Here is a 10,600-nt window from a genome sequence, read left to right on the forward strand (position 1 = left end):
ATTTATCCAAAAATTCATCTCTGATTTTTTTTTTGTTGCAAAAATCTGATTTTTTTTTCACTTCCATTTTCTGTCTTTTCCTTTCTTCACTTTCCTACAAAAGAAAACCAATTATGTAAAAATGATTTCATTTAAACAACTTTAAAAAAAATAAAGATAACAATAAAAATAAAATGAATTGGTAAAATTTTGGTGTCTACAAGAATCAATGCTTTACTAACAACTGTTGGCACCCCTTTACCCCTTTACGTTGATTTTGTGCTAATTGTTAAACTATCTACATAGATTTCTATATGCAACCCTGTTATCAATATTAAATCAGCTTCTTCGTTTCTATGCTAGCTTTATTCAACATTTAATGTGAATTTCTTTTGTATCAATTTTTGGAAATTTTAAGAATGTCAGTAAGAATGAATTTGGTGCTAAAAAATCTTGTTTCCAGTCCTTGTGTCAAACAACATTATGTCATATTTAGGTAGAGACGATTACTAACCTTACCCATCACCTGGGACAGTGATGAGGATAAATGTCCAACAGCCTCAGTATCCTGGCTATCTTGATATCTGTTGGAATATAGCTGTATATCTATCTTTTCCTTTATTTGTTAATCCAATTTTTGGTTTAATCCAAGGAGAAGATATGTTCATTCTTATCAAAATGTTATGTCTTTTTAAAGTAACTGTTGATCGTTCTAGAGTGTAAATGAATTCAGTAAAATATAAATTCACAATAAGATCAAAAGAAATTTAATAAATAAAAATATTAAAGTTATATAAAACATAAAAAAAAGAATTAAAGGAAAAAAATTAGAAAATAGATTTGGGTATTGGGCGGGATCAATCTAAACCCATCCCAAAGTGATCCCGCCCAAATTAGCCCCAAAACACATATGGGTAAGGTTAGTCCCAAACTCATATGATTCTGTTCCATTTCGAACCCAAGTAAATCCCGTCCATCCCGCCCATTTTGCCACCTCTAGCCAGAAGGGGCCCTTAATACAGCTGTAGAAAATGGCTTGCAAATTAATTGATTAGATAAAAAAACAGCCCAAATTCAAGAGCACTTTAGTAATAGAAAGCCGACAAAGACGAAGGGTGGTCATTGTCCGATGACAATGGAAATCAAGAAATAGCCCACATTCAAAATGAATTTTATTACTTTTTTACTTATATCTGTTAATTAAAACACTCTATTAAATATCCTATTATAATATGAACAACTACATGTCACTGAGTTGATTGAATAATTTATTTTTTTTTTGCATTTCAATTGGTTATCAATAAATTTTCAATTGAAATAGAGATGTTACAATTGTTTAAATTATTCAATGAAATTATCAATTTTAGATGAACATAACTATAAATGCATTAAAATTTTATTATTGAAATATTTGATTTAATATGACGGAAAGACAAGAAAAGGTACCGAGAAAGCCTATCTTCACTTCATTTCAATCTCATTGATTTGGTTCTTGTGTATCGAGAAAGCCTTGCTGATTGATTTTCTTGGCCAATACTTTAGCCTTGACACTGGCGGATCCATATATTGGTCCATGGGGGCCACGTGTTCCCACTGATCCCAAAAATAAATAAATAAATAAATAGAGTTTAGACACACACTTTTTTTAAAAAAAAAAAAGGTTTAAGGGATAATTTCATAAACCTCCATTGAGATTTCTAATAATTTCACTGAACTCTCTTAATATTTTAGAAATTACATTTACCGCTCTTGTCCAACAAAAATAAATATTAACCTTACTATTTTAATAAAACTCCCCTGTTATGTATGTAAATAGAAAGAATGGGATTTATAATTTTTTTTCGTTTCATTTTCTCTTCTTGTTCCTCTTTTTTTAAAAAAAATATTTTACGAGTAAAACTATAGAACTATGAACTATAAGTACTAACTCTAGTCACTATGATTACTAGATGTTGACTAGTGATATTTTTTTTTTGACAATTTTATATGTGATCCGATATTTTTTTGATCTTTTTTCTTTATATCAAAAGCAACAATAAGTTAAGAAGAAACTGTTTAAAATTACTGAGCCATTGGGGAAAATTCAAGAGCTTTCATTTTATTTCTTGGACGACGCTAGGATTGTTTTTTTTTTTGTTTTTCTGTTGTTGTTTTTCTGTTTTTTTTTTTTTGTTTTTTTGTTTTATTTTCTTTTTTATTTTTTTTTGTTTGTTTTTTTTTTTTGTTTGTTTTGTTTTTTTTTTTTGTTATTTTTTTTTTTTTTTTTTTTGTGTTCTTTTTTCCTTTTTCTGTTTGTTGGTTTTTTTTGTTTGTTTTTTTTTGTGTTTTTTTTTTTTTTTTTTTTTTTTGTTTTTTTCTCTTGTAAAACAACCCACCAGAATGGCAAAAGTTGCGCTTATGTTGAAAGCATCTAGCAGTTGGAGGTCTGCGCCAAGGGAAAAAGAAAAATAGAGTCTCAAGGCAAACTAGCTGGAGGTCTGCACTAAGGGGGAAAAAAAATAGAGTCTTGAGGCAAACTGGCGTTTGCCCTTCTCTACTGACAGAAAGAATGATCAATAGAAGCTAACGATTCCAGCTGCCGAGACACAGTTTCAGAGGGATTCTCATGCATGGAACGTTAACATTTCCAAAATGGATGACGAAACAAAAAAGAATCCTAAAATACATAAACCTTATCCTTTACTGCTCGAATCGTTTCCTGAGAATCCTATTAATTTTCTCAAACTAGGAAATAACATTGTACCAGAATCAACCAGGGCCTTTTTCTCATCAACCAAGTATTCATCAACTAATTCTTTGACAGATCTAGGAGACAAGGGATGAAAGTTATCACTCCATTCAGAAACAAACCCATTAACCACAGCCCACTTCTCATCTTCGCTCAATTTCCTCCATTTCTTCCCGGCTTCTTCAACTTTCGAGCCCATGTAGCTGCTCAACTCATTAAACAAGAGTTCTCTGCTCTTATTCAAGGCCTCCTCTCTTTGTACGATTTGAGAGTTCAATTTTTCAACCTCTCTGGCCAACTTTAATGCAAGCTCTGCGTCGCTCAAGCTGTTATTGCCGCTGGTGCATGAAATCGAGAATCGAAGCCTCGACGATGTGTTAATGAGCTGGGGCCTCGAGGAAGAATACGAGAGGAATGGATTGGTTTGGAGTTTTGGGAATTGTTGAAGGGGTCTTGGGGCGAAAAGATTAACTCTGAAGGACATTGAGAAAAATTTGTGGGTTTAGATCTCTAATACTGAGAGTTGGAGGCTTGATTTGATCTTCGTTGGTATGTTATGAAATTTCTGTGAGATTCTTGATTTGAGTCGGTGTCAGGCGGTTCACCTTCGGTTCCTTCCGGCAGATAGAGCAATTTTGTCAATTAGCCTCCTGCTCGCAAGCTTTCATACGAATTCATACTCTTGGTCAATTCTGCGAACCGACTCTTATAGTTTTGGGCCTCTTGGGCTTTCACCTCCCCGCCCAGCATGTCGATTGAGGACGGCATTTTAGAAAATGATGTCATTTCTTTTTTATGCAAATTTTGCGAGGCTTTATTCGGTAATGCATGAATAATGTTGCAGTAGTTAACATCAAGCCAAATAATAATTTTCAATCCAATGGAGCTGATAGGTAGGCCTCCTAAACCTCGTAACGTGCACATCAGATTTTCAGCGAATGCAATAAAACAAATGCTATACAGTGCTCTTTAACTCGGCCGCATCAAGAACCACTTGTGCAGAGGTGCCCTCGGCCGAATCAGATTTGCTTTCAGGATGCCTCGACGATTATTGCATGTACGATGTATCATGGGATTTCAAAGTACTGACAGACAAAGGGCAAGATGTATTAACTAGAACCCAGATAAAGAATAAATGAATCATGAACAACAATAAATTAGTTATGTGTTGTGGATGATACAGATCAATCCAATCTAAGTTTCATCTCAGCTGTCAACCTATGTAGCTTTTGCTTGTTCACCATCTCTATTTGCATCTCCAGCAGCCTCATCCCCAGGAAGGGGATAAAGAAGGGAACTGGAAAATATTTCACATGACAATGTGCTCAAGGTAAGTCTGGTTACATTCCCTATCCCCACCCATAAATGAAAGCAAAACGGGGTGAAGAATAATAGTTCTTATATTGTTCCTTCAGACTCCATAGCTGCTGCATGATGGTGCTCTGCAGAATCCTCAACAATCTGAAGTTACAAATCTAACTGCCAAATCGCATTTCACCACAGTTATGCATCTGGAGCAGCAGCTGCAGAAACTTCAGAAGCAATTACCCACTTCCCAGGTGATAATGGATCAGCTGTGACAAGATATCAACCCATGTGTCAGGAACACCTGGAAGGCACCAGTGCATGCAGTCCTGACCCCATTCAGCCACCGCGTCCTTCTTTCCCAACCAAATTGCTGGATGGGCATCTGATCTGTACTCGCTCATATGAGTCAGATCAAGTATTTTGATATCTGTGCCTTTCAATGCCTCCTGGATAAGATGATTAAGCAGTCTGGCTTCTTTGTTTACACCATTGTTGCCGGGGTCGAACCACAAGTCAAGCTGTTCAGGTATCAGGAGGAAACTGTTCTTAGCTATATTATAGCAAAAGACTGCTGCTGAAGATAATTTCCTCTATTGAAATCTTCCTCTTCCTATTTGCAGTAACAGTCCTTGAAAGAGAAGAACGCTTCAAAAGGACACAAACTACAGAATATCTCTAAATGCTTGAAAATAGTAACCTAGGCTTTTAAAGACAAAAACTTTGAAACAATTTAATCTTATTTTGACATATTTTCAAAAGAAAACTGAAATGTCCAGGCAAGGAAGAGTAGAAGACCAAAACAATAAAAGGTAACAAGCTGGTAGCATGCACGATTTCATACCTGAGGTTCTTCGAGAGGCTCATCAAACACGCAACTACCATTTTGATTCCATTCACCACCATGAAAATGTCTTGGTGATTGCAACCGCCAAAACTTCAGTGTCTTTTCAGGGAATTTTTCCCATATGTGAGCAACCATAGATTTAAGAACAACTTTAAGTCCATCCAACATTTCCAAGGGAGGATGTATTGGTTTCCCAGCCTTATAAAATACAAGTGGAGTCTCTCTAGGAAACTTATCGTAGCCCCACCTGGAGAAGATAACCCATCAGAACAAAAACCAAACACTTCTACCCCACAGAATCTATTATTGCAATATCTGTTCCTAGATTTCCATAAACAGAAAAGGATCAGCCAAGCTTCAAATGTTACAATTATATATCTCCAAGTTGAATTGAAAATCATCATATCGCACCAACAAAAGAAGCACACTACTGACTGCCCAAACAGCACCGAAGGATTGATGTAACAAATATTCAGGACAAGGCAGAATTACTGCATCATATTAATGATGATGTATGAACTTAAATTCCAGCCTGTAATATATGTTTTTTCGTCTTGCAAGGATATTTCTATTCACAAGGCTAAACTGGTTGAGAATTCATATCAGGATTGATAGGTAATACAAAAACTTGGCTATTCTATTAACTTTGAGGGAAAAAAGAACGTAGAATTACCAATGACCAGTATTGAATACTAAAACATCATAGAAATCAGCAATGTTGGCCCATTCATCTGCTGGAATATCAACATCCACCCGATATGTTCCTTTTACTCCATCTCCATCAGAAAGCACAGAATCTTTTGGCTGCCACCTTTTTTTAATCAGTAAGAGCAAGTAAGCTTGCCATTTCCAAAGTAGATGAACAAAATCTCAATGAATAACAGATGAAAGCTGTAAGTCATTTCAGATAGAAAAAAGGGGTCTGTCAATCTTGATGAATTTTCAAGATCAAACCCAACTTTTGTCACAGTATTACATGATTTGACAACTGGAAGCATGAATGTGATGAATTTATACATTCAAGTTTTTTGTTCAAAACAAAAAATCAATCATCGCAGGACGAAAATCAAGAAGCTGCCATGAGTCAATCAGCTTTTTTGTCGAGTCAAAAACTAGCAGTTGTCCTATACTCCTATTTATTACCACCAAATGGCAAACATCTAATTGATGTCAGAAATATTCCTCTACTTGCTAAAACAATTACATATAGGTGACCACTGAACAAAATCATGTAGCTGTAATACATATTTATGATCAAGATCAAACTTTGTCAGTAATATGTGAATACTGCTGCAGGCGCAAGAGTGTTCCCGCTGGTTAATTAGTGACATATTGCAATGTAGATTGTAGTTTCCAAACACTAAATGCATCACAAGATGGATTATAAGACCAATGCATTTTTTCCAATTTAAGAAAAGAAGAGTAAAGTAACAACTTCAAAGATGCCGTTCCATTTAGCCATCTATACTGAAAAAAGGTAATAAAATAACCAAAAGTTATTAATACAATCGGGAAAAATAACTAAAAAATGATGTAGAACATTTATGGTTTTGGATCAGATTATTTTCGACAAGCAGCTGCTTAAGTTGCTCTACTTCCTCTTTTTCTTTCCCGTCACCTCTAGCTTAGAAAAGCAGAATAGGAAACAAGATGAAACACAAAATCATCCATACCCATATGCTTGCAAACATATCTTCTTGGTAATGCTTCATCCTTTTTCCCCACAGCAGATTCTTGAGATGCATATAAAGGCCAATCAAACATTTCAAGTTTATTTTTTTGATTATACATATCAAGTTCGTTTCCAGTGAAAGTTGACATCTTTGTCAAAATTAATGAGACAAGGACTAAATCTAAGCAGAATTCAACTTCAAGATAACCAAATAAATGTACTGAAAAATTGAAAACGAAAAGAAAAGGCAACAAATTCAGTATACTCACTGGTATTTGGCCAGCAAAACAGCACGATGATAAGCAACAGTAACATTGAACTTAGGAAAATAAGCTCCTCTCCAAGCCCCTTTCCTCTTCCACTTCTTAGCACCCTCGTCAGCCACTCTCCAAATACACAATAACGAAACCAAAAAATTCTCGTTCAACGAATCCCCGACAAGCCCAATGTTCTTATTTCTCATCATACCCAAGAACTTCTCCGGGTCAACCCGGTTCAAAACACAGTCTTGGGGCTCCCATCTCCAAGAATTGATCCGACCCATGTGAGCCCTTTGGTTTCTGAGGCAGTTCCAGGCGTTTCTGTGAAAAGGGCAGGTCTCATCATACATGGGCTTGCGACTTGGGTCGGTTACCCACTTGCCTTCGAAGATGTTGCATGGGTTTGGGTCCGGGTGTGGGGTTGAAATTGCAATCTGGGATTTGTTTGCGGGTCCTGAGGGAGTATAGAGGAGGGTAGTGGAATAGACGAAAAGGAGGACGAAGGCTGGTAAGATTAGCCGGGTAAAGAACCTGGAATTCAACTTAGATGCCATTGCAAATCATCCTGCAGCACGAGGAGATTGCAGGCGACTCTGGACTGGAGGAGAAAACAAATTGAACCAAAGCGACGCCGTTCGTTAAGGTCGTTCCAAGTTACGGGGAGAGTTCGGAAAGTTGGGTGTGGGGGGAAAGTTTGAAAAGTGGAAAGAATTTTAGGGGGGTGAAGGTGCAAACGAATCCAGTTTGGCTCGGGTCAATATTTCAACCCGAACTCGTATTCAGTTTGAACTTATTTGGTCAAAATTCCAATTCTAACTTGTATGATTTTAAACTCTGAGTTCGACTTCGTGCAATCCAACTCATGCTTTACGAGTCAATTTGAATTCTAACATGTAAAGATTAGAAATTTGTCAGCTCAATCAAATTCAATCGAATTTTTCACGCACACACACGTGTATGTATGTATGTATATATATATATATATATATGTTCTTTTCTATTTATTAGTATAAAATGTCCTTTTATTCTTATTTAAAATTATATAAAATATGAATTTATATTTTTTAAATTCAATTATATTCTATTGAACTCAAATTAAGCTGGATTTGGACGAGCTTCAGTCGGTCACTCCTGGAGCTGAATTGGATTTGATTACACGCTTTTCATGTGAAATTGACCAATGGGCGTATAAAAAAGGCCAGCCAGTCGTTTTCATTCACTGCATTCAGATGTAAATCTGGAGCGATGAATAGTATAATTCTTCCGATAATTTAGATTCTTCTATCACTTGTCACTTCCTCCATTTTTTTTAATTAATTTTTAATAACAAGTGATACTTATTGTACTACTTGTTATAAAGGAGGGGGACTCTATGACTGTAGCCGCCAGCGCCACCAGTATCTGTATCACTAATAATAAGGCCACCACCATTGCAATCGGTGGCGTTGGCGAAGACTCAAGATTGGTGTCTTCATCCCTCTCAGCCTCTTCTGCTTCATTTTCATCGTCGTCAACTTCATCGTTTCGATTCGGATTATCATCATCGATTCCCTCTACACCGCTCCTAACAATTCCAACTTGTGCAGCTTCCCGATTGCATCTGCTCCGCCTCCCTCCTCCTCGTCGATGCTGTAAGTCCAAAAAGCTCAACCTTTTCTTCTTCCCAATCTGCTCGCTGCATTTTGTTTTTTTTTTAAAAAAAAAATTTAAATATAAATTGGAATGTTACTGTTCTTTTTGCTCATTTCAGATTCATTTTAGATGAAAAACGCTTAGCTTTTGATATTTTGTCGACATTCTATATACCAGATGTTTTTCCTTTCTGTTTTCTTCTTTTGGCTTTTCACTCTTCTTTAAGTGAGTAGAGTTGATTTTTGTCATCCCAAAACATAATTTGTATGCAGGATTAGAGACTTTAGAGGCGAGGTAGCTGAGCTGTGTATTTGAGGGGCCAACCTCATATTTTTGCCGAACTTTTTTTTCTTTTCTTTTTTTATTTTTTGGTTTCGTGATCTGGCTTTATAAGGATTGAAATTATCATTTAAAAATTTTAAGAATATAGTGCAATTTAAAAATTCTTGGGGAGTAAAAGACAGAAAAATGTTTGTTGCCCATGTAGACTGCATGTGGTTGTCTGGCAGTTACACGGAGCTTCCATTTCCAAAATGCTCAACAGCTGTTCTTTAATTTTGAATTGGTAAGAGTATACCAAGCAGTTCTTTTCCCTGCTTTGAAATTTGGTCAATCATCACCAAAAACAATTGGTCTTGACGTCCCAGTGTTGGAGCTCTATTGTTCACATGTATCTGGTTTGTGCCTGCACAATGTTGCCAAGAGTTTTTATGCCATATAGCATTTTTGGGAGCTACTTTCTGAGTTTTTATTTTATGAATGGATCTTTTTTTGTTTCTTACAGTTGCTAGCATGGACAGTGGTGAATTTCCAAGTCTGTATCCATTGCACCGGTGCAAAACTATTTACCTGGTTGGTATATTCAAATTTTCTAGATATTCAGTATCATGCTCTGAGTATTCCAATTTACTCCCTCTTTTAAGTTTGAAGGATACTTAAGATTGTCCTTTCTCTTGGCTTTTGCACACAATTTAATGGTCTCTGTGGTCTTATTAAACTATAACTTAGGTGAGGCATGCTCAAGGAATTCATAATGTGGAAGGAGATAAGAACTATAAAGCATATATGTCTCCAGAATATTTCGACGCATACCTTACTCCACTGGGCTGGCAACAGGTTGGGAACAGCTAACTTCCTGTGATACAAAGTTGAATCTCTTACCTTTATTTTGTTTTTCAGTCTAGAACAAAGTCCTTAACGGTGACTATAGGGTATGACAATCTTTAGCTCTTGTATCAGGTTGATAATTTGCGCAAGCATGTACATACAAGCGGGCTTTTGAATAGGATTGAATTAGTTGTCACATCTCCATTGCTAAGGTACCAATTCTCTAACTTTTCATGTATTAACTACCATAAGCTATCATTTTTGGAAAGAATGACTCCTCAAACTCTAGCAATTCTGGCATTTTTGCAATCAATGTTGGGTTTGCCTATCCAATTGCTTAAACATACATATTTTCATTTCTTGAACTACCTAAACTGAATTTCTTGAATGAAGAAAGAAACTCCAGCAGAATTAGGCTGCAGCTAGCCTCAAAACCTAATAGTACCTCTAAATTATAGATCAATGACTGTTTCTTTAGTCTTTTTTTTTTTTGAGTGGTCTGTCAATGCCATTCCCATATGGTTGAGTATGCCATTTTCAAGTGCAACGGGATGACGTTTTATAGGCTAATTGCTGTCAATACCTGCTGTCCCCTGATTCAAGGAGACTATGCTTTTGGTTATGATGATTTATCCTGACACTACAGAACTATGCAAACTGCTGTTGGGGTATTTGGTGGTGATGGCTATACAGACAGGATGGATACCCTGCCACTCATGTTGGCAAATGCAGGAAATAGTCGGCGTGCTGCAATTTCAAGTCTTAATTGTCCTCCTATTGTTGCATTAGAACTTTGTCGAGAACATTTGGTAGGTCCTTTGAAGGTTATGTGTGCAACTTTTGATTTTAAATGTGAACATTCTTGTGGTTGTGGATAGCATTCTGATTTTCTTGGTTCAAGTCTGGGGTAGAAAGGAAGCTTTGATTTAATTACTAAGTTCAAATACTTTATTTTTTCTGGTGCTGTTGAGGCAAGAGAAATTACTTAGGGCAGAAAGTCAAAGCTCTGCTGGACTGAACAGTGAAATGTTATATAAGCATAATTGACTAATTATTTAATTAAGTTTTCA

The 10,600-nt window shown here is 36.1% G+C and overlaps 2 protein-coding genes across 2 annotated transcripts; one reads left to right on the top strand and one right to left on the bottom strand.

The window, feature by feature from the left end:
- Positions 1 to 3,839: 3,839 nt before the first annotated feature.
- Positions 3,840 to 7,465, bottom strand: LOC113751123 (protein trichome birefringence-like 12). Its single transcript, XM_027294996.1, has 4 exons — positions 6,801 to 7,465; positions 5,533 to 5,670; positions 4,857 to 5,106; positions 3,840 to 4,533 (listed from the first exon to the last, which is right to left on the bottom strand). The coding sequence occupies exons 1-4, from the start codon at positions 7,343 to 7,345 to the stop codon at positions 4,252 to 4,254; spliced, it is 1,215 nt and encodes a 404-aa protein (XP_027150797.1). The 5' UTR covers positions 7,346 to 7,465; the 3' UTR covers positions 3,840 to 4,251.
- Positions 7,466 to 7,954: 489 nt separating this feature from the next.
- On the top strand, positions 7,955 to 10,502 carry LOC113753658 (phosphoglycerate mutase-like protein 1). The gene is made up of 5 exons (XM_027297871.1): positions 7,955 to 8,422; positions 9,208 to 9,275; positions 9,432 to 9,539; positions 9,663 to 9,742; positions 10,177 to 10,502. The coding sequence occupies exons 1-5, from the start codon at positions 8,164 to 8,166 to the stop codon at positions 10,406 to 10,408; spliced, it is 747 nt and encodes a 248-aa protein (XP_027153672.1). The 5' UTR covers positions 7,955 to 8,163; the 3' UTR covers positions 10,409 to 10,502.
- The last annotated feature ends 98 nt before the right edge of the window (positions 10,503 to 10,600 follow it).

This window comes from Coffea eugenioides, chromosome 11 (genome assembly GCF_003713205.1).
Source record: "Coffea eugenioides isolate CCC68of chromosome 11, Ceug_1.0, whole genome shotgun sequence".
Classification (NCBI taxonomy): Eukaryota; Viridiplantae; Streptophyta; class Magnoliopsida; order Gentianales; family Rubiaceae; genus Coffea; species Coffea eugenioides.